Source organism: Bombina bombina, chromosome 8 (genome assembly GCF_027579735.1).
Source record: "Bombina bombina isolate aBomBom1 chromosome 8, aBomBom1.pri, whole genome shotgun sequence".
In the NCBI taxonomy this organism is placed as follows: Eukaryota; Metazoa; Chordata; class Amphibia; order Anura; family Bombinatoridae; genus Bombina; species Bombina bombina.
Window position 1 is genome coordinate 201,757,005 of NC_069506.1, and position 26,108 is coordinate 201,783,112.

Below are 26,108 nucleotides of genomic sequence, written 5' to 3' on the forward strand. Positions count from 1 at the left end.
GTTTTCTCAACCAGTGCAGACTGCATTTTCTCAATGACCCCCATACCTTCCAGTCTCAGTCAAAGGTTACCTTCATTTCTTTGTTGAAAGACAAGGCCCTAGCCTGGGTCTCTCCCCTTTTGGAACAGAGTGCTTAACTCCTGAACGATGCTGATACTTTCATTTCTGCATTATCTTCTGTTTTTGGGACTTCTGCTGCAGAGTACTCTCTCTTGGATCTCCGCCAGAGCAATAGATCTGTGGCACAATACGCCATCGAATTTCATACCTTAGCACTTGAGAGAAGTTGGGATTGCAGTGCTCTCAAGGCAGTGTTCTGGAGAGGCCTGCATGAGCGCATCAAGGATGAGCTCACTTATCGTGATGTTCCCTCTTGTCTGGATGATTTTATAGCACTCTGTATCAGTCTGGTCACGCTTTCAGGAAAGACAAGCTGAGAGAGAACTCACAGAATCCTTCCCTCTCATCCTCCTATCCGTCCAGCCACTAGTATGTTCTCTACCTCTTCAGAACCTCCAGTTATCTCTGAAGAGAAACCCATAGATCTCTCTTCCCTAAAGTCCTCAGAATCTGAAAGACAGAGAATAAGGAGATTAAGACTGTGCTTCTATCGTGGTTCCAATGCACACCAACTTAAGAATTGTGATATACTGCCGGGAAAATCCAACGCTTAGAGGATAAAAATGGGGTACCTCTAAGCATGGCCATTACTAATTCCCCTCACTCTTCTCGGATCTTTGTACCTGTTACTGTCACCTTTCTCCAGAACTCTGTCCACACTCAGGCCTTTGTTGATTCAGGGGCAGCGGGAAATTTCCTAGATCACCATTTTATGATTCACGCAAGTTTGCCTCTTCTCCAGAAAAAATAAAGTTTAAAAATAACCACTCTGGATGGCACTCCCCTTAGATCAGGTTTAATACATTTCAAATCAGCACCACTAACCATGACTGTGGGGGTCCTACATTCTGAACAGTTGCAGTTTGATGTCATTCATTCTCCTGCACAGCCAGTTATCCTTAGTCTTCATTGGCTACGTAAACACAATCCTCAGTTCGACTGGACTGAGGGACAGTTGGCCTCCTGGGGTAAATCCTGTTCTCACTTCTGCCTTGCTAAGGTTACTCCACTACAACACATTCCTATAGCCAGCTGTCTGACCTCTTCTAACAATCCCTCAGTATATGCAGACTTTATGGATGTCTTTGAAAAGAAAGCAGCTGATGTGTTACCACCTCACCGCCCATACGACTGCAAAATCAACCTCTTTCCTGGAGCCCCACTTCCTAAAGGAAGGACTTATCCACTGTCCAAAGCTGAAACCAAAGCTATGGAAGAATATATTCAAGAGAATTTAGCTAAAGGCTTCATTCACCCTTCCTCCTCTCCTGCCGGGGCTGGGTTCTTTTTTGTCAGTAAAAAGGATGGTGGTCTGAGACCCTGCATCAACTACAGACCCCTAAACAACATAACGATCAAGATTCATTTTCCTATTCCCTTGATCACTCAATTATATCATTCACTCTAAAATGTTTGCTACTTTACAAAATTAGATCTTCGTGGGGCACACAATCTCATTTGTATCTTCCTGGGACATGTGTGGAAGACTGCCTTCAACACAAGATCAGGGCATTACAAATATCTCGTAATCCCTTTTGGGCTGTGCAATGCCCCTGCTGTCTTTCAAGCATACATCAATGATGTCTTCCGTGACCTCCTTAATCATACTGTCATCGTCTATCTGGATGACATCCTCATATTCTCCACCACCCTGGAATAGCACCATGAGCATGGGAAATAGGTGCTTCTTTGTCTCAGAAACAATTCTCTGGTAGCCAAATTGGAGAAATGTGAATTTAATCAAGTCTGGATTCAATTCCTTGGATATATCATCTCAAAAGAAGGATTCGCCATGGATCCCACTAAGCTAACAGCAGTTCTGGAATGGCCTCAGCCCACCACATTGAAGGAGTTTAAGAGATTCTTGGGATTTTTCAACTATTATCACAAGTTTTTAAAGAATTTTTCCAAGATTATTGCTCCACTCACTGAGCTGACTAAACGAAACAATGACTGTAAGAATTGGCCTCCAGTAGCTGTGGACGCTTTCTCTCATCTGAAAAAGGTCTTTTGTACTGCTCCTGTTCTACGTCATCCTGATCCTGATTTACAGTTCACCTTAGAGGTTCATCCGTAATTCCACTATCTAATATAAACATGATACAAACAATAATCATAACTTATAATAACACCACTGGTCTCATATCGGAGACATTCTTTTTGGATAGCCCTTCAGTGGGTGAGGAGTCAGACCAATCACAGAGCTGTATTCTGATGACTTCCATATACAGTCATCAGAATACAGCTCTGTGATTGGTCTGACTCCTCACCCACTGAAGGGCTATCCAAAAAGAATGTCTCCGATATGAGACCAGTGGTGTTATTATAAGTTATGATTATTGTTTGTATCATGTTTATATTAGATAGTGGAATTACGGATGAATTTGTTTGACAAAGACAGATATTTTGTAATCACTAGAAACTTTTGTTTCAAATAGAGGTCCTGATACGCTCTTAAGAATTTACCAATGGTGTTCAATTTACCTGTACACACCCACCAAGAAAGGGGAGTGTTTGTGGAAATGTTTGGTAGTGGCGGCAATAAAAAGCCGGTTTTAAAACTTATTTTATATGCCTGATGAAACGGCCAGGAGGGCCGAGAAACGCGTAGCAATTTTAAACCTGTTTTCATTTGATTATGTGCCTGTCAACTCTGTGCAATAAAAGTTTTAAGTTTATTTTAACCTAACTTGAGCCTGGAGATTGAATGTGAGCATACCACTACCAGACAGTCCATTTATCGGAGGGCCGTTGCAACCAAAGATTAGCCGGAGAGAGCCAGCTGGTCAGCTCTGATTGCCAGCCCGCTTCCACAAGCACACTGGTGTGCTGTGCTAAAGTGTGAGTACCCTGTGTACAAATCATCTGAAGTGTGTGCTTACTTTATTCCTATCGATACACACATTTGTGCGCCTCTCTTTTTGTCTTCGTCTTATAGAAAATACGTTTTCCAATCTGGGATCGGTTTGGAGAGTGCAGCCGTGAAAAAGTGCCTAAGTGATCCTATCCTGGGACTGAATTGGATCTTCAGGACTTTAAGGAATCCACATTTGACACTGGGACAGTTCCAATATGGACTTTTAATCGAACACCATTTAATGAGGTTCCCCTTTCCATTTCTTTTTCATTATAAGATTGTTTTATGATTTAGTATCGATACACCAGAAACATTTGTTGCGATATAAGTTGTTTGTTTAAAATGTATACTTAATTTCACAAGTAGCGAAGTACGAGCGCCCTCTGGTGACCTATGGTCATTACTATTTTTTAAACATCACCTTAGAGGTTGATGCCTCTGAAATAGGAACTGGTGCTGTCTTAACCCAAAGAGACCCTTCAACCTCCAAATTGCATCCTGTGGCTTTTTTCTCTAAGCAGTTCTCTCCTGCAGAGAGGAATTATGGCCTGGGAAATTGTGAACTCCTAGCCATCAAGATGGCTCTTACTGAATGGTGTCACTGGCTAGAGGGTACTACCAACCCCATTCAGATACTTACGGATCCCAAGAACCTGACATACTTAGAGACTGCCCATTCACTCAATCCTCAAATGGGCCTTATTCTTTTCCAATTTTAACTTTATAGTCTCTTACCTTCCTGGGACCAGGAATAAATAGGCTGATGCCCTTTCCTGTCAGTTTCCTCAGTCTAATGACTCTTCTGAAACTCCTAACAAACACATCAATCCTCCCTCCTGTGTGGTCGCTCAGCTTAACACCTCTCTTCTTCAAAGACTGCAACATGCCCAGTCAAGAAAACCTTCTGAAGCCCCTGCGGCTCCTGAGATCCTTTATGTTCCTTCAAACCTTCACTCTCCTGTGCTATCCTGGGATCATGACTGCAAGCTATCTGGTCATCCTGGTTTGACAAGAACCTTTAAACTCCTTTCCAAACACATGTGGTGGTCTACCATGAAGTCGAACTCTCAGGATAATGTCAAGGCTTGTCAAACTTGTGCTGTTAATTAGACTCCCTGTTCCCTACCTCATAGCCTACTTCAACCATTATCCATACCTAAACAGCCATGGACACACATAGCCATGGATTTTGTTGTTGATCTCCCTCCTTCTGACCATCATGCTGTCATCTGGGTTGTGGTGGATCGGTTCTCCAAACTGGCTCATTTTGTACCTTAACCTAAGTTGCCTACAGACCAAGAATTGTCAGCTCTTTTTCTGTTACACATGGTACAACACCATGGTATACCTATAAATATTGTCTCTGACAGAGGACCTCAATTTGTTTCTACCTTTCGGAGAAGCTTTTGCAAATTGCTTGGAACCACTGTTTCTTTGTCCTCTGGATATCACCCCCAAACTAACGGCATGTGGAGAGAATAAACTAGGATCTTGAAGCTTATCTCAGAACATATGTCAATCAATTCACAACATACTAATTGGTTTGGGTTGTTACCCCTAGCTGAATTGGCAAAGAACAGTCATTGGCATTCTTCTCTTCGATGCTCTCCTTTCCAGGTCGCAGCTGGTTACAAACATTGTGTTTTTACTCTTTCTGCTCAGTCTACAAGAGTCCCTGCTGCAGAACGTCACTTCACTGACCTCACTACTTATTGGCAACGAAAACACTCTCAGTTACAATCAACTGTCTCCAGATACAATAGATTTGGTGATCATCATCGAACTAACATTCGTGCCTCTTCTACAGGTGATCGTGTTTGGGTCTCTACCCATCATATCCACTTACGTCAACCTTGTCACAAATTAGGGCTTTGGTATATTGGTCCTTATAAGGTCCTCAAAAGACTTTCTCCTGTTGCCTACAGAGTGGCCTTGCCTAAGTCCTTGTACATTCAACCAGTCTTTCACATCTCCTTGCTCAAACCCTACATCATGAATAGGTATACTCGACTCAGACATCCTCCTCCTCCACTCCTGATTCATGGTGAACCAGAGTATGAGGTTGCCAAAATCCTGGACTCCAGAATCAAGCGTAGAGAACTCCAGTACCTCGTGCACTGGAAGGGTTTCTCTTTGGCAAAGCGTTCCTGGGTTCCTGTCTGTGATGTGCATGCCCCATTTTTGGTCTCAAGGTTCCATGCTGCTCACCCTTTGAGTTTGAAGCCGACTCTGGTTCCCGGAGGGAACCCTTGAGTGGGGGGCTATGTCACCCCGTGCTGCTCCTTTTTTTGGTGCACCACTCTGTTGCTATGGCTGTTGCCATAGACGCCGCGATAGCTGTGAGCCTGCAGCGATGATGTCATCGAGCCTGCAGCGATGACGTCATCGCCACACATCAATTACCTCTCATGCCGGTTGGATCCTCAGACTCTCCTTGGCGTGAATCGGCGCCTTACTCTGTGTGCTCCTGGGTGCTATTTACTATTGTTGCTTGATTACCTTATTGCTGAACTTTGCCTGTCTGGCCACTCTTCTGCTTAAACCCTGAACTGCTGGATACCTTGTTGCTGAACTTTACCTGTCTGACCACTCTGCTGTTTAATCCCTAAACTTTTGGATACCTTGTTGCTGAACTTTGCTTGTCTGACGACTCTGCTTTTTAACCCCTAACCTGCTGGATTGCCTTATTTTTGCCGAACCTTGCCTGTCTCTGGCCTCTCTGTTGTTTTTTCCTGTACAACTGATTTTAAGGACTGCCCTGTTTTCCGTGTGTACTACTTACCTCATTTCATACATATCGTTTTGTTCTGGGATATTTCCTTATCCTTCCACTTGACGCTGGGATAAGAAGACTACTGGCCAAGTTTGGTCTGATAGGGAACTATCCTACGAGCATTACAGATGTACACCTTTAATTAATAGGGGGTTCTGGGTCTCATTTGAGGTCTGATGTGGTTATATATCAGGTATGGGGTTCAGTACTATGGGTGATCTGAAGTGCGATATGGGCATACAACTAAAATAAGCTATAGGCAATAGGGTCTTATCTGAATCAAAATGTGGACCAATGGTTGACAGGAGCAGTGTGAATATAAAAGATCAGCACAAACACAAAAGTCTTTGTAAAAATACAGAAAATGTCCGGTGCAACACCTTAGAGACCCCCCACACTGGGTTCCAATATGCAAATAGGAAGAAACCAGAAACGTGGCATTCAGGTAGAAGACCATACCTTTATTAGGAAGAGCAATGTTTCGGGGCACCTGCCCCTTTCTCAAGCTCAGGAGCAGCAAGGTCATGGGATTTGATCTGAGGTTTGATCACAGCTTCACCTATGAGGTATCTAATATTTTTGTACTGGACATCTGGCAACCCTTAGTGTCAACATAATCTACAGCAGTATGGTATTGAAGGACAATAATAAGAGATTTACACAAATGATAAAGGGGTTGAGAGTTTTGCCTGTGAACTACCCTCTGATGTGTACCACTTTGTTGTCTACAGAACAGGCATGCTTGTGACCCTACATACTAAATAGTGTACAAGGGAATAGATGGGGAGAGAATATGCGGGACAGTGACTGGAATCAAGAATTCAGAGTAATAAATTAATATATCTTATATGCATTCCAGAATGGGTGTGCCTTAGGGAAAGCTTTAAACTCTGAAGGCTTCAAAGGACCACTCAATGCAGTAGAATTACATACTTAGCAAGAACATAATTAAAAAGACAAAGCAATATCACTTACTCTGAATGGCAAATAAGCATTAGATTGTTTTCTGACAAATGTATTTTTCCTCACATTTTCTGTATCATGTGACAGAATCAGCCAATCACGGACTAGTATACGTATACACATTGAACTTGTGCACATGTTCAGTAGGAGTTGGCACACTATAAAGTGTGCATATAAAAGATTGTGCAAAATTTGATAATGTAAGTAAATTGGAAAGTTTCTTAAAACTTCATGCGCTATCTGAATCATGAAAGTCTAATTTTGACTTTAGTGTCCCTTTAAAGAGGCATAAAAGGTTAAAAAGAAGTCCTATAATAAGTGAATTTTTATAATTTTATTTCTGTTAATCACCCTATTTATTTGTATATTTTATTTCTGATCTTTTTTATGGAATAAAACACTGATTCATACTATTGTATATTTACTGAAAACCAATAAAAATGTAAAAAAAAAGTGCATAAAGAAAATGCTTGAATGCAGTGTTTTAGACCTGTAGTCCTCAAGGCACAACAGTGAGCCAAATTTTAATGATATCTGAACTTGAGCACAGGTTAAATTATTAGCTGATCAGTAACATGGTTACTAACCTGCTGTCACTCATCAGCTGATTATTTCACCTGTGCTCTAGTTCAGATATCATGAAAATCTGGCCTTTTGGTGTGCTTTGAGGACTGCAGTTGAAAAGCACTGCTCTAATACTTTAGGACATTTTTATTTTGCTCTTGCTTGCAAATAACTATCGGCTAGATTACGAGTTTTGCGTTATGAGTGAAAAAGCTTCATAATGCTGCTTTTTCACTACCGTTGCTATTATGAGTCTTGTAGGTATAGCTGTACCGCACACTTTTTTGGCCGTCACGCAACGTAACTACCACACCTTTCAAAAAGTCCTTTTTCAATGGGACTTCCCCAGCACCGGTATTACGAGTTTGCCTGTCCGGCCAAAAAGTGCCCATAACTACAAGATCTGTATCGCCACCTGAAACTCAGTAGTTATGGATTTTTACGTTACAAAGCTGTAGCATAAAACTCATAACTAAAGTGTTACAAAGTACACTAACACCCATATACTGCCTATTAACCCCTAAACCGAGGCCCTTTCCACATCGCAAACACTAAAATACAATTATAAACCCCTAATCTGCCGCTCCGGACATCGCCGCCACTATAATAAATATATTAACCCCTAAACCGCCGTACTCCTGCATCGCAAACACTAGTTAAATATTGTTAACCCTTAATCTGCTGCCCCAATGTCGTCGCCACCTACATACACTTATTAACCCCTAATCTGCTGTCCCTAACATCGTCGCAACCTACATTACTGTTATTAACCCCTAATCTGCTGCCCCAAAATCGCCGCCAGCTAACTACACTTATTAACCCCTAATCTGCTGCCCCCAATGTCGCCGCCACTATACTAAAGTTATTAACCCCTAAACCTAACCCTAAGTCTAACCCTAACACCCACTAACTTTAACATAATTAAAATAATTCCAAATAAAAATTACAATTAATGAATAAGACCACGTGTTGCGCGGAAAACTCTGTACCTGCCTAGGGACAGAGGAGGTTTGGGGGTCCCAAGCCTGGTCACATACAGGAAAGCAATCACACTCCAACATCAAGTAGAATGGAGTCATGATTCAAAAGAGAAAACCTGGATCCAAATTTGCAAATCCATTCTAGGATCACAAAATGTGGGCACCTTGGGTTGGATATCACCCAAACTTAGGCCAAAACTGATACACAACTACCCACTCCTTCGTGAATTCTTTGTATGTTGGGACCGCATAATGACAGAGTACCCTCATATAACCTCGAACCCGTCCCCCCTTACACCATTCCTGGACAATCCAGACTTACCCTTCACTTATACACAAAAGTCAAGAATTGATAAAACACAGATATCACAGGTGTCCTTCCAAAGACTAATCTCGGACCAGAAACTTAAGAGTAGATCAGAACTGGACCACTCGGGACTAGAGCTCTCATGGTACTTTCACACGCAACTCCAACATTTTTTATCGACCAGCAAAAACAATAGACAGATAGCCAGGCAAATGACAACACTAGAATCATTTTGCCTATTACCACACATACCTAGACACATGATTTCTATAGCTTACCGTTTGCTTCTTGCCCATAGGGATTTGCCGCTCCCAGGGTTCACAAGACGGTGGAATAGGGAACTCACACCACCCCCTTCCGCTGATGAGTGGAACAAAATCTTTAGGGCCCATAAGAAAGCATCGATCTCGGCAAGAGTCCTTGAAACAAACTACAAATATTTAGCCGGGTGGTACCTCACGCCTGATAGATTACAGAAAATATATAAACAGACAGATGGGAGGTGCTGGCGCGGATGTGGAGAGCGCGGCTCTCTCATACACATTTGGTGGACATGTAAACACATAGAACCATTCTGGCGCTCAATCTTGGGCAGAATGGAGACGATACTTGGCTCATCTGTACCTAGGTCACCTAATCTGCTACTATATCACACACTCCCTAAATTTAGAGATAAACCAACAAAACAACTGTTCTTCATAATGATCAATAGCGCTAAGTCTCTCATCCCGCGGAGATGGAAGAGCGTCACAGTCCCCACATTTGGGGAATGGACGTCACAGGTAGAAAGATATTTATCGCTAGAGAGATACAAATTCCTAAGAGCAGATAAGATAGAAACTCATGAATATATGTTAGATCGCTGGAAACAAACCTGAGAGGCCCCTGAGGCAAACACATAAAGACAACACAGATAATCTACTAGTAGGCGGCTACCGCCACACAATGGCTAATTCGGATGCCCCCACCTACCTCCCCTCCCCTCTCTCCCTCACCCTTCCTTCGATTCCCCTTTTTTTTTTTTTTTTTTTTTTTTTTCTCTCTTCTTCTTCCTCTCCTTTCCTTTTCTCTTTCTCTCCTAGGGTTCCCTAAGACTGATATGGGGACCCACATCTTCTCTAATTATCTTACTTGTACTTACTCATGATATGTTTTATGAAACAGTTGTAAAATTATTTCCTACTGTCTGTTACCTGTCAATGCATGCATGAGCTCGAAACTGGACTTGGTATCGCCCTGCTCATCATCTCCACATTATTTAAGGGTTTTTTCATGATTATCCCAGCTCTGCTGTACACAGAGGGATGTAAAATGAGCTATTATGTTATGTACATTACCGATTCTTTTTCATTGCATGTACTGTTCATATTTCTAATCTTTAATAAAGCTTTTTAAAACCAAAAAAAAAAAAAAAAAAAAAAAAAAAAAGAACCCAATTACATTTGAAGTTCCAGTAGTGTCTGGTAAACTAAAGATGCTTGAGTTTGTTTTTGATGAGAGTAGAGAATTTTTTCTTGAAACCCTTACAAACAACTTGTGGTGATGTAGGTGATGTGGAATTGTAGTTTTGGAGACATGCTGACCCCAAGACACAACTAACTTCTGCAATTCTCCAGCTGTGATCCTTGGAGATATTTTGGCAACTTGAACCATCCTCTTCACAGTGCATTGAGACAATATTGACACGCATACTCTTCCAGGGTGATTCATAACATTTCCAGTTATGGCTGGAACTTCTTAATTATTGCTACTTTCTTATAGCCACTTCCCATTTTGTAAAGCTCAACAACCTTTTGCCACACAACACAGCTATATTCCTTGGTCTTACCCATTGTGATTAATGACTAAGGGGATTTTGCATATGTGTTGCCTCATACTTATATATATAAGTCATGGTTTAAAATTTCTTATTCCTAATCACCCAAGTGTACTAAAAAATGTAAAATATCAATGGGAATATACTTTTGGGGGGGATAAACCTGTGTTGTGTTTGAAATTGTTTAATATCCACGTGAGCAGAGTATTTTTGTGTATCTTTTTAACAAAAGATCAAATGGTTAAACAATAAAGACACATTTTCACAGCCTTCTTTGCTTATTTTTACCAAGAGTGCCAAGAGTGTACATGACAAGTTGAAGAGATTAATTAAATTAATGAATTAACAAGTAGAATGTAGTATTATTTTTTAAGTGTGCAGCACATCTTAAAGGGAAGATACATTTAGGATTAAAATTACAATAGGCCATGTGTTATCTCTTATTGACTGTAATAAAATTGTTTGTATTCATATTCAATATACCAAAAAAAAAAAAAAAAAAAAAAAATTACAATTAATACCTAAATTATTCCTATTTAAAACTAAATAAATACTTACCTGTAAAATAAAACCTAAGCTAGCTACAATATAACTAATAGTTATATTGTATCTAGCTTAGGTTTTATTTTTATTTCACAGGTAAGTTTGTATTTATTTTAACTAGGTAGACTAGTTAGTAAATAGTTATTAACTATTTAATAACTACCTAGCTAAAATAAATACAAAGTTACCTGTAAAATAAAACCTAACCTGTCTTACACTAAAACCTAACATTACACTAAAATTAAATACATTAAATAAAAAAATACATTTATCTAAATTACAAAAAATAATAAACACTAAATTACACAAAATAATTGGAACAGCCAATAGGATTGAAGCTCACTTGAACCCAACTTCTGAAATAAGTATGGAGGGTATGAACAATATGCACACTGTGAATATTATAACATTAATTAGTACAAAAGAAATATAACAAAAATATAAGTGATATCACAACATTTGAAAATAAAATAGCTTATGATAAAGACACTATATAAAATCATAATATTATAATAATTAAGGAGCTAATATGCTATGTTATAAACAGCCTATAAAATACTGATACCATCACAATTAAGGTACATAGAGGGTGTGAGCAATATGGCATACTAAAGATATATATTGGCACGGTAAGGCATATATGAGCTACATTATTTATACTAGCATTAAGAAGGAGATCATAACCTATGCGTGGATGTGATAAGCTAAAGATGAACGGAAAAGTTCTAAGTATAATTGCACAAGTAAACAAACCAAAGCACACGGGTTAACATTAGAGTTAGTATGCGCACAGGCCAGTATAAAATTGTGGAGAGGTAGTTTATCCCCACTTTCAAAGGTGTTGATATGAGGACTAACATGATATTTAACTGTCTGTGTCATAGTGTATGACCTTAAGTTGTAACAATATGTCATGACTGCATGTGTAGTGAGGTTCCTACATTTATGTACTGATAAAGCTAATAATATTTAGTAACCCCTACAGCACTATACAAGAACTCCCAGTTCTTGACTATACCCCAACTCTTTTATAAATATAATACCTAGAATAGATTTTTCAGGGAGAAGGTAAAATGCTAATAGTGGAAAGACACATTAGTGACCCATTGCTCTCTAGACTTCCAAAGCTATGTTACCAATATCGGGCTACAATTATATATATTCACATATAGAAAAGAGAATAGATCCCACCAAATAAGTATAACTAAACGTCTAAGTATCTAGCACTTATACATATATATCTAATTCATAATTACTCTATAGAAAGCTACATATAAAGATTTATACACAAAAAATGTTATTAATACTGTATAAACATTAAAATTAACACAGGATGGGATCTCCAACATAAGATAAAGACTCAAGGTTATAACCGGTTAGAGGAAAGTCACTGTGGTGCACCACAAAGAGTAAAGTTTGCAATCAAATGCCGTAAGCAAGTCTCCTAGAAAGCAGGATGGTATAAGGCAATGCAGGTTAGCATAGGTGCAAAAGCATGTAGCAAGCCAGATGGAAAGGCAATGTTCATCAAATCCACAAACAACCAGATATTTCCTTAAAGAGCCAGCGTTTCATACCCTCAGGCTCACCAGAAACAGCAGTTATTAAGCAGCAGTCTAAATATCGCTGCTCCATAACCCTGTCCGCCTGCTCTGAGCAGGCGGACAGACATCGCCGCAATTCGAATATGATCAGGTTGATTGACACCTCCCTGCTGGTGGCTGATTGGCTGCGAATCTGCAGGGGGCGGCGTTGCACCAGCAGCTCACAAGAGCTGCTAGTGTAATGCTGAATACAGAGAGCGTATTGCTGTCCGCATTCAGCGAGGTCTGACGGACCTGATCCGCACTGTCGGATCAGGTCCGCCAGACCTTTGATAAATATCCCCCAATGACTTTACAAATGGAGGGGAATTTAAAATAATTTGGTAGTGAAAAGATAGTGGTCTTAATAAAGACTTTCCTGCTAACCATCTCCTTTCCCATTGTGTCAAGGCAATAAAACCCTCTTTAGGGAATCACCAGGATAAAAGCAAAGAAATTAACCTTAGGAACTCAAAATACAATTGTTTAGGAACATCTATATCAGGGAAATCTTTATATGAAAGCAGAAAATGGTCTCCTTTGTATAAATCTTGTACCTACTTTACCTCAAGCAAGTTCCACCTATTTGTTTGCGAATCCGATAAACAGAACAACAAGCCCCTAATTAAATGGGCAGGAGAATGGTGGGGTGCCACCCGCTCTATATCATGGAGTTCTCTCCAATTCCTAAAACACATCCTAACGATAGGAATAATAACATCAATAAGGACATCAGTATGATCAGGAATCCAAATTAAATCTTCTAAATCTACCCCTGACAGCAAAGATGCCTGCTCCAACTGCTGCAATTTAGATTCATCATTTACCACCACCCAAGCGGCAATATGCGACATCATAGCCGCTTTGTAATTAATTAATATTAGTTACTGACAAACCACTACACCTGATTGGTTTCTGTAGTTGTTGTAATGAGATTCTTGGAGGCCGACTTCATAGCAAAAATTGTCTAACGTACCTTCGAAATATATCTTGCAAAATATACAAATTATAGCAGTGAATGGAATTAATTATATATTAAAATTGGTGACTATGCCACATTTGATTGCTTCACAGGAGCAGAAATGCATTGTATCCCTAGCTTGAACACTGACACTGACTATGCGTTTCACCCATTCGAGAAGGTTAAACATATAGCTAGAGGCAGCTAATAATGCAATAATGCAAAACACTAGAGCTTTAGTGCATTTTACTATTGCACTATTCTTTTATGTCTCTGTAATGATGAGTTTTAACTAAAAAGAAGGTTTGTGTCTACACTGAAATACATAAGTACTAGGAAATTCATACCTTTTTTTTCTCTTACACTTTTTGAGAAGAATTAATTGTCACTAGCACTTTATGAGATGGATGAAGGGTTACTAGTACTTCGTGGCCGGACTTTTAGCCGACGGACACTTGGCCGACGGACATTTGGCCAACGGACATTTGGCCGAAACACAAGTAGCTGTCAGATAACAGTCCGGCTACGAGATAGATAGATTTGATAGATAGATAGATAGATAGATAGATAGATAGATAGATACATAGATTAGATAGATAGATCAATAGATGCAATAGATACATTTGATAGATACGATAGATAGATAGATAGATAGATAGATAGATTTGATAGATAAATAGATAGATTTGATAGATAGATAGATAATTTCCCAGACAGAGAATTACAAAACGTGCGGCCTGGGACCCATGGTAAGGTTCCCAGAGGCTGTTGCGGCGCCCGAGGCTCTGATTAGAACAGAGCACTCTGGAACGTATCTGCCCTCGGCCGAAATCGGAACATTCTTTAGCTTTCTGTCTGTCAGCCAAATGTCCGTCGGCCAAATGTCCGTCTGCCAAATGTCCTTCTACCAAATGTCCTTCTGCATTTTGTCAGAGCACCCTAGTACTTAGCGCTCATCAAATTGGTCACTTTATTCACAATCTTTCCTCCTAAGCATTTAATATATTTAGGAAATGTTGCACCAAGAGATATCTTGGGTGCTTGTTTTGTGTATGGATTGAATTGTTTTATCATTTGTTTCAGCTGAAAGGATCAAGGCTGATATGATAAATTATGTTAAATTGTACTTTAGTTTTAACTTTGTGATTTGATATGAACTCTCTGGGGTATTTTTTTCTTTGGATTGAAAAAAATTGGAAGCATTTTGTAAATGTATCTGTTTATTTCTCTAATATTTTTTTTTTTTTTTTTTAAAAGCACCAGGAAATTCATATATTTAAGATCAGCAAATCTAAGCTCTGCTAAACTCAACTAAACATCAGAGCACCATAGATAACATCATTTATGATATCAATGTAAAAGATAAACTCTAGAAGAAAATTACTATTTATAGCATTAAACAAACACATCATTTGTAGCCTAGGCATGGTGATGGTAAAGAACCCATATCTTATTGTTTTAGTAAATTGTTAGTCTCTGTTCAATTTGACTGGGGTGTAGTATTAGCACGTTGAGGTTCTAGAATCACATTAGGGTTCTAGAGTAACAGTATTGTTACTGTACCTTGGTGCCGGGTGCATTTACAACAAGATAGTACAATGTGGTATTAGTGGTACTTAATGGAATGACTCTGAACATTTCTTCCCATTACACAGGAACTGAGATGCTGAGGAGAGAAGACTTTAGAGGCCATGGAAAGGTTAGGATGGTCAAACAACAGTGCTCTGAGGTAGAGGCATTTGAGTACCAAGAAGTGATCTTGGGGAATTTCACAAAAGTCCAGTAATGTATAAGTGCACCCAGCTAGTTAAGTACCAATCAATCTATTTTTTAACAGGGATTTCATACAACATTTAAGGGATAGTAAACATCTTGTAGTTACAAAATGCAAATACTTGGAATGCATTTTCACCTTGTTTGCTGCAACTGTTTTCAACATCCAAAGTACACCCATCATTTCCCTTTTTTTGAGGAAACAATCTGGGTTGGTTCCTGAATAAGACACAGTCACAGTCATTTTGTTACAAAATCTCCTTTGTTTTGCTATTCTTGTCTGCTAATGAAGCCATTTAGGGACAGATATGTTGAAGGGTTAAGCTTGTGAAGTCTGCCTTGTGCATTTCTAGTTTTAAACTTAAATGACAGGGGAAAGGGGTAAAATAAATAATAAAAGTACTCTGCAGCTTCTACTTTATCTATGTATTTATATTGCCACAAACTATCAAGTTTTAAATAAGTTTGGCGGAGCATAGGGTTTTAACGCTGTGGAGCCTTACTTTTTACATTGTATGATTCTTGAAAGTGTTATTACACCCAGTATTTAATGATCTATATCAAAGATACGTGTGCTAAATATCTTGATCTAATGCTAGATTTGTAAATACCTTCAGAGAGGGTTTTAACTTAAATGTGCGATTCATCTATAAGTGATTCCAATAATGATACCAGTGCTGGTTATATATATTTTCTGTCTTTAATATTTATTGTGCATATTGTGTATTTAATATATATTTTAATAAAATTATTATTGATTGGAAGACCTTGATTGCTTTTTTTAGCGCTACTCCTGTGTTTTAGTATAGGTCTGGGCAGGCCATTGCAGAGTTGTGGCATTTTTGGAAGGGGTTTAGCAATTGCTTGTTTGGTATACTGGTCCTTAGACAAACAAAAGTTCATAGAAAAATAAAAGTAGCAGGAGTGACAGTAGGAACTCTCAAACCATGGCAATCTGGCATTAAACCCTATCCCATATAATGGATATGAGTTCTTGGATCATATGGGCATTTTATAACATATATATATACAGGTGGTCCTCGGTTTACAATGGTTCAATTTGCACCGTTTCAGAATAACAACCTTTTTTTTTCCAGTTATGTCACCGCTATTGAAAATCATTGAGAAGCAGTGCATGGATTAAAAAAGCCAGTAGGTGGAGCTGTCCGTTTGTGTTGCAGCAAATATATGCAAGCCGCAGTGCATGGATTAAAAAAGCCAGTAGGTGGAGCTGTCCGTTTGTGTTGCAGCAAACATATGCAAGCCAAGCAAGCTGAAACTAATCAGTTTAACCAGACCTGAGCTATCGAGCAGATTTCAAAGGAACAAGATCTTCCTGTCTATAAATCCGTCCAGATTGGAATGCTTAGAAATAACTGTTTGCAGAAAAATGCAAGTAAAGTCTGTGTTGTGTGATTATTTTATTAGGTTTATAATGCTGTTTAGCAAATGTTTTTGTTCATTTAACTTTGTTTAATTATATATTCTGTGTTGTGTGATTATTTTATTAGGTTTATAATGCTGTTTAGCATGTAAAGTCTTCATTTCAAAGCTTTAAAAATAATGTATTAGGTGTTACTTATGACAATTTTGAGAGGGGCCTGGAACCTAACTCCCTCACTTCCCATTGACTAACATTATAAACTGGGTTTCAATTTACAACGGTTTTGATTTGCAACCATTCCTTCTGGAACCTAACCCCGGCGTAAACTGAGGGCTACCTGTATATATATATATATATATATATATATATATATATATATATATAAATAATACTGTATATATACACTGAATATATTTAAAACAGCATAGGATTTGTATTGGTAATGAGGGAAGGTGCGTGCATGACTTTGAATTCTCTTGCATGGCAGTAGACCATTGCCAACAGGTAAATTTAAAAGGGACCTGTATATATATATATATATGTATATATATATATATATATAAAATGCATATTAACATTATATTATTAAAGCATTACAGCCTAAATTTAAATGCACATGAGTGTATTTCCATGCTGAATAGAAGTATTTTTCAATACTGTTGTATTAGCATCTATTTGTCTACTAAAAGTTATCACTGTGCATAAAACATATATGTACCATCAGCATTTAAACAGTGTATCTGCTGAGAGAGTTGGCTGTGCCTTGTACAGTTTTTTAATGTTTATTCAGTTTACATGTTACAAGTAAGACAAACTCTTTAAAATGCTAGTGGTGCACATTGCATATTTAGAGTTGCTTCACACGCCTATGCACAATAAAAACACTAAAACAGTGAAAGATTTTAGAAGAAGTCATTTTGTTACTACAAGTCTGCTGCAAAAATGTTTCTACTGAAAATTAAAATGTACACAAGTACATAGCAATTTTGAATAGCCTGTCCCTTTAAGAATGGAAGTAATAACAATTACACATGGCTATTTGTGCACTGTATTTTGCTGTTGAGCTTTTGTTCAGTTTGACTGTACCCATAGGAGTTGCCTGTGTTACAAAACTCATTCTCACCCCCATATTAATTGTAACATCACCATTGTGTACAAAGGCCAGATAAATAATCACAAATACTTGTATTTAGAATGTTTTTATTTATTTCATTTCAAAGAGACTAAAAACTGAAGCAAATAGTATCCCTCACACAATGGTCACTTTAAAATGCCTGAGAACAATATCATGTCATCATTTTACTGTCTTGTTTACATTCTATAATTTGTAACAAGAAAATACCATAACATATTATGTATTTATGGAATTAGATTTATAGGTCAATATGTTGTCTTGTTGGAATATAAAATGCCCAGTCACGTGTGACACCTGCCATAGGAATACTATGTTAGTATGAAGTCTGGAACTAAGTGTAAGCAATGCATAATTTTTTTTACGTCAGCATAACAGTATTGTTGATTTCAGTTTATGTCCACGTTATTCTTTGTATCTGTGATTCACTTTTCATATAGACCTAGTAATCCTGTGTAACAAAAATAAAAGGAGAAAAACAATATTAAAATGTTGTTATCTTCCAACCTAAAGTTACACAATGATAGTTACTGCATATAGCTATTTATTAACCTTGTAACATTACAAGTAATATCATTTATTCAAATACATATCAGTCTATTCCCCTCACACACAATCAACAACATCTGCCCATCTCCAGTGTATCTGTATACACTAATCCTGCAGCCTATGTTGTTCAGGCTGTAGGAAGCACGTGCCAGATCACTGAGGGAGGGGTGGGGCATTGCTTCTGCCCATATAATCTTCTTATTACATTATCTGCTTCCTGAACACAGTCATTACAAAATAATCTTATTATTTGTTGTGTTAAAGGGTATTTTTCCATTGCATGTGCTGCTAGGAAAGGCAGAACAGAACCTTTTAAGGGATAATAAATGGCCTTTCATTCTTTCCTCAACTACTTGTATCCTATGCAAAAATACAGAAAGTAACAGATTCATAGTTTTTTTCTGTTATATTACAATAGGGCTCTAGATTATGTTTATCTTGTCCAAGTAAGGGAGCTGTATGTCACTTAGAAAGACAAAACACAGACTTTTGGTGTATGTCTCTTGGGTACACACAGGGAAACAGATGTTATTGTTAAAGGGGCTGACAATGTTTTAATTTTGTTAAAGAGTCTTATTTTCCTTAACACATTATAAAATGAACATATGCACATTCACAGCAGGAAAATACATAACAGTTCAATACATGCAATTAAATCAACATCTAGCTGTTATTTCAGGCAATATCCTCTCCAAGAAATGCCAGTCATTATAGACCTGAATTCTCTAGCAAATGGGGTCCCACAGTACAGTCTGTATACAGTAGTCACTTTGCCTTGAGAAAATAATTCCTTATATAAAAGGTACATAAATCTAATTGGGATTAATAAACCTCTATTTCACAGCAAACAGTTTTTCTTCCTTGTTCCATGTTAATAAAATATATATGGTACATTAATACAAGGTATTATTGTCTAATGTAAATAGCATTCGAATGCTGTTAAAGTGATATCAAATCATCAGTAGTACCAGAATATTATTGTTACCCTAAATCGCAGAAATAATAGTGCAATCATAAAATGCTTTAATATATTTTTATTTGTTGTTATTGTCTAATGTAAATAGCATTCGAATGCTGTTAAAGTGATATCAAATCATCAGTAGTACCAGAATATTATTGTTACCCTAAATCGCAGAAATAATAGTGCAATCATAAAATGCTTTAATATATTTTTACATTTTATTATTGCTTAGATACTTTTATATAGTTATGAGTAAGCCCTAAATTTGTCTCCCCTTTAATTCTTAGAATATATTAATTTGTTCACAGATAACTTCTTTATCTTTATTCCAGCATTTGAAATAGCGGTTTTAGCCTGTGGTATCCCCACATAGTGAAATTGGCTATGGAAAAGCTGTGTAAACATATCCATCAGAATAAATTAAACTCCCAGTGGGGTTTAGGAGAAATAAGTAATAAAATGCTTATTTGCAATTGTTCTTTCTATGTATTGAACTTTGGTTACAGACAGATATAAGATAAGGAAGCATTTGTTACCTTTACATAAATTGATAAAATTAGATCTTATTTCCCTGCAAGCTCATCCCATTTGAATGGGTTGTGGATTCTAAGAACAAAAACAGCTATTTAATATACAAAAATAAACCTAAATAAACAATTTCTCCTATATTTTATACCCTGCTGCTGGTATAACAAGTAATCAAAAACACATTAAGGGAAAACTATTTTTACACTATGCTGTCCCTTTAAAGCTGTGCTTGTGAATAACAATGCATTGTTGCATCTGAACAGGACACAACTGGGAATCAAATTAGGAGCAGAATACGCAAGTAGCTGTCGTTTATCAGTCATGTTCTGCTCAGGCAGGGTGACTTAGACATCCCAGTTTTATCGGAACAGTGCTAGATTTTAATGACCTATAATCCCAATGTCCTGAGAATTATTTTCAAGACAGACTAATGTCCCGGTTTTGGGGAAGCCACATTATTATTAATTATGATGATGATAAAAACATAATTGTTTATAATTATTTATTTATAAAATCAGGAATATCATCATCATTATAAGTTTTCCTGCACTTACACACTCACTATATTGTGTGGAGCTCTGTTAAGGGCATTATCCCCCTTCGCATGCCCGCCACCCTATAAGAATGGGCTCTGCTGGTTAGCTTCCACACCTTACTTGCTGTTACTTGCCTGCGCAACATAGCGGCACAGAGTTAACCCTCCATGAGAGAGAATGGGTGTGCTCAGCAGAGTTCAGCAATTTTATTAGGTTGCTTGCTGTTTTCAGATATTGAATTAAAGGGATACTAAACCTACATTTTTTATTTCATGATTCAGATAGAAGATGCACTTTCAAGCAACTTTAAAATTTACTCCTATTATAATTTTTTCTTCATTCTCTTGCTATCTTTATTTAAAAAGCAGGAATGTAAAGCTTAGGAGCCCGACAATTTTAGGTTCAGCACCTTGGATAGCGCTTTCTTATTGGTGGTTACATTTAGCCACCAATAAGCAAGCGTAACCCAGGTTTTGAACCAAAAATGGGCCGGCTCCTAAGTTTTAACTTTTCATACGGTTAACTTTCTTTGGGTGTGTGTGGTGATTTTATGTTAATTTTTATTTATAGTAAATTGACTCTTTTTTTCTTTTTTCTCTTTTTTTTTAATAATATTGGGTTAATTTATGGTGAGTGCTAACAGTTCTGAAAACCATAGTGGATACATGGAATAAACTCTGAGCAGAGGTTATATGATGGGAGAAAATAAACTGCTTCAAAATGATAACTTACTTTCTTTTCTAATGGTTGTATACATTGTTGTTAATCGCGAAAATGTGATCTTTAAAGATTCATAATAAAATTCTTTCTCTCAAATTCAATGGAAACATGTGTCTGTACTCATGGTCATATATGTATGATATATATGATGGACTAATATATTTTTAATATTTTGAATACATTATGTTTTATGCTGCAAATATCTGATGAGTACTCCTTCTTCTGTGACTATACATATATATATATATATATATATATATATATATATATATATATACAGGTAGCCCTCAGTTTATGCCGGGATTAGGTTCCAAAAGGAATGGTTGTAAATCGAAACCGGTGTAAATTGAAACCCAGTTTATAATGTAAGTCAATGGGAAGTGAGGGAGTTAGGTTCCAGGCCCCTCTCAAAATTGTCATAAGTAACACCTAATACATTATTTTTAAAGCTTTGAAATGAAGACTTTAAATGCTAAACAGCATTATAAACCTAATAAAATAATCACACAACACAGACTTCACTTGCATTTTTCTGCAAACAGTTCTTTCTATGCATTCCAATCTGGATTGATTTATAGACAGGAAGATCTTGTTTCTTTGAAATCTGCTCAATAGCTCAGGTCTGGTTAAACTGATTAATTTCAGCTTGCTTGGCTTTGCTGCAACACAAGCGGACAGCTCCACCTACTGGCTATTTTAATAAATGCACTGCTTCTCAATGCTTTTCAATAGCAGTCACATGACTGGAAAAAAAGGTTGTTATTCTGAAACGGTGTAAATTGAACCTTTGTTAAATGAGGGCCACCTGTACTGTGTATATATACATATATTGTATACACACACACACACATATGGGCACATGACACACAGCTTGAGGTTTAGGTAGTGTGCCTTATTTACTGTGAAACTTGGTTCTAGGCTATCATGTATTGATCAGTGACAGAGCTTTAATTTTTAGAGGACCAATAAAAACCATTAGAACTGCATAGGTAACAAATGTATAATAAAAATAACTGTAAAGTGATAATGAATAGGTTAACAATGTAACTAGCCAGAACCCTAGTAACCATATTAATTAATACCAATACCCCTGCAAGGCATTAATCATATTCTGCCTAGGGACTGGTGTTAGCAGACCTAGCTAGATGCCTGCCATTAATTTAAAGAGAAGACAGCCAGACCAGGGAACTTGAGATCATTAAGTACTAATTATGTATAGTATTGTGCAGAAGGGGTGGTTGATTAATAGAACAACCTTTGTGTATTTGTGTAGTTGTACTGGAGAGTACAAGCAATCCAACCGCATTCAAGTTACAGTTATCCTGAGAGTAAAAGGTAAAGGAATTTTCACAGTCGGCTTCTTTATTACAGCTGTTGGCTCAAAAACCTTTAAATAAAACTAAGCTGGCCTGAATCTCTCAGCTCTTTACAGCACCATCAATCATGTGAATGAGAAATATAGGTCAGCTAATAATACTATGGAAACCTTTCTGAAAAAGTATTGCAATAAAGGGACATAGACGCGACTACATCATTTTGTTCAGACATATGTGATTAATATACTCTGGGTATGCTTGGCATCTCTCCCTGTCTTGTATTTATCAGACTAACAAAAAGCACAGTGAGACATTGCCTCAATTACAATATACTTGGTATTGTAAGACACACTTCTATACAATTCCTATGTACAGATTGAAAATGATGAGCAATCTACAGATAACTATCTGAATTGGCTCTATAGGGTAACAATGGAATAATAGAGTGTGTTTATACATTTATTTTACTGGAACTTATGGGCATATGTAGGGGGGGAGAGGGGACAAATGACCCTCCCCCAGAATTTTGCACTTTATATACCAGCATAAGCACCTGCTTGTGTCATTTTTTGATGCTAATGAGCCCATTTGTAAAATGACATGCATATGTTGACTTGACACCAATATTATTTTTATTATGGCCATTTTATTTGCCTCCCCCATGTTTGCATGTGCCTCTGCCATCTTAGGGCTATATTACAAGTGGTGCGCTAACTGTTGCACGCTAATGATATTGGGTTTTAGTGTGCGTTGGAAACAGCGTGCATAGATATTATCAGTTGAAAGTAAACGCGTTTGCAAGAGCACAATCACATTTTATGCTCGTCAGGTAAGCGCAACTGAAACCCTCACGTAAAAAGTTGCACTAAACACAAAATAAATACATTTAAAATACATATGAACACTAACTGATAAAAATTATTAATATAAATATTAAAAAGTTAGAAGGGTTCAAAGGCATATGGTATATGACAAGGTGTTTGACGGCAAAGGGCTATATTGTATATACACATACATATACATGTCTAAATATGTGTATATATATATGTGGGAGTGGGTGTATATATATTTGTGTGTGTGTGTGTTAACATATGTATTTATGTTTTTTACTGTATATATACCTGTATATATACTGTACATAATTTACATTTCAATGTTCTTCACATACATAAACATTTTATTATTATAAATATATATATTTTTATATATATATGTATATACCTATACCTTTATAGCTATTCATATAGATATATAGGTATAGATATGTATTTTACATGAACAGTATTAGGTATATTTAGAAATATATATTTCTGAAGAACATAGAAATTTAAAATATGCGTATCGCGCTTTGCATTTTGAGATTTATGTCGAACACGGTGTCAGATTAGCGCACATAAAGAATTGCTAAACTCAATGCGCATTATTGAAATATTACATATAAAATATTTAAAATTATTATAGACACTGTAAAAAATTATGAATAATCCACAGAATATATATATATATTTTACAGTATGTATAATCATTTGTGATAATTATTATTATTTTTTTAATATTTTATAAGTAATATTTCAATAGCAAGCATTGAGGTTATCAATTCTTCATGTACGCTAACCTGAAACCGCGTTAGACCTAAATCGCAAAACAGGAAGCATGATACGCATATTTTACATTCCTATGTTCTTCATATAGAATTCATTTTATTTTTTATTATTAAAAATAATATATTTCTATATATCTGATAATGTTTATGTAAAATAGATATCTATGCCTATACAATATACAGGTATAGCTATATACATATTTATATATTTACCATAAAAATGACATTGTTCTGTAAGTTAAGAACATCGGAAAGTAAAAGATTAATAACTCCTGCCCGGTTAGCACGTCAGCGATAGGTGTTAGTTTTTTTTTTTTTGCGTTCTCCATTGATGTCTATAGGTAGCGATTGATGATTGGTGACTAAAGGTAGCCACCGATCAGCAAGCCCTACACAGGGTTCTGAACCAAATATGGGCCAGCTCCTAAGCTTATATTCCTGCTTTTTCAAATAAAGATGCCAACAAAACGAAGAAAAATTGATAAAAGGGGTAAATTAGAAAGTTGCTTAAAATTGCATGCTCTATTTGAATCACCAAAGAAAAAAAATGGGTTTCATATCCCTTTAATTTGTTGGATCAGAGGAAGAAGATCTGTATTGTGTAATGTTAGTGCGGTTTAAATGAAAGAGAGTAGCACAGCAAACTGAGTTACCGTTACTTTACATCTATCTAAGGAAGTCTTCTAATCTAATAGGAAATTGCTTCTTCCAATCATTTTTCAAAGAATTAAGTTAATTTAGACAACACAGAGAGTTAAAGGGGTGCTGTAATTTGTTATTGTTCTCCTTATTGTGTTCCCGTTGACTTATTATATCAGCTGGGGAGTTTTACATGAAGTGGAAATTGTTTATTCTGGAAATTTATATAGCTGGATTTGCTCATTACAAAAACACCACCCATAATGAAAATTTCAGTACCTTAATTTTGGTCTTAGAGCGGAATAGGATAAACATGTATGCTCTTTCTTCAGGCTCAGCTCATTTGAAAGGACATGTTTAGAGATACATAGGTGGTGATTTCAGTGAGATTTATCTAGTTCAATTATAAAAATAAACCTAAAGGAAGTTCTCATACATATAAAAAATCTGCAACTAGCATGATAAATAACTGAAAACACATTAAAAAAAGGACATTAAATGCCTGTTTCACGTGGTTAAAAAGTGTGCTTGTCCCACACTTTCTAGAGAGGCGGACACCACAAGTGAATCCTGTCACCTGTAAATGCTGCAAATAAAATAGCTGGCTTAGGCAATTTGTCACAAATTTTAGAGGGATTGTGGAACAAAGCACAATTTTCAAACAAAAACAAGAAGGGCCAGATTACAAGTGTAGCGCTAAATAGCGCTGGCATGCAAGCGATATTAGCGCTCCACTTTGTAATACCAGCGCACAATTGTTTGCGCTGGTATTACAAGTTAACCACGTTCGTATTGCTAGGAAGCATTGCACTCACGGGCGCGCTTGCATAGGCTCCTATAGGAACCTTGTTCTGATGCCGTCACAGACGGCATCAGAACTTCAGTGCCAGCAAAGCGGGTAAGTAGTGCAGCGATGGGCAGCAAATATAAATATATATGTATATGATTATATACATATATATAGACTTCTGCATGATCGAAAAATTCGTTTTGGTTCGGTTCGGATCGATTCGGATTTTTTCGAATTTCGGTTCGGATCGATTCGAATTCGGAAAAATTAGAATGAATTCGTTTCGGATTCGTTTCGGATTCATTCGGATTCGAATAAATTCGGCTGGATTCGGTTTGGAAATTCGGAATTTCAGTATGTGTTAGGTGGGATATGCTGTGTATTAGACTAGTATTATGTACTGTATATTAGGTGTAACCCATAGCAGAGTGATATAACCTAATATACTGTACAATACTAGTGTAATCCATTGCCATCCGAATCTACCGAATAAATCCGAACTAATTCGGATTTATTCGTAGATTCGGCACTATTTTAATTCGGAAATTCGAATCGATCCGAATCTCTGAATTTACCGAATTCGGCCGAATTTCCGAATCGATCCGAAACGAATTGCACATATCTAATATTTATTTGTTAATATGTACATATAGACATATTAACACATAAATATATATGTATATAATCATTCGAACACCCCACTCCCACCA

General features: G+C 37.0%; 1 protein-coding gene across 1 annotated transcript in view; it reads right to left on the reverse strand.

Moving 5' to 3' along the window:
• Positions 1-463: 463 nt before the first annotated feature.
• The window catches only part of SCT (secretin), a 31,415-nt gene continuing 5,770 nt past the window's right edge, over positions 464-26,108 (reverse strand). Inside the window, exon 6 of the mRNA XM_053691065.1 lies at positions 464-570. Within this exon, the coding sequence (XP_053547040.1) occupies positions 464-570 (107 nt within the window). The remainder of the gene's footprint in view (positions 571-26,108) is intronic.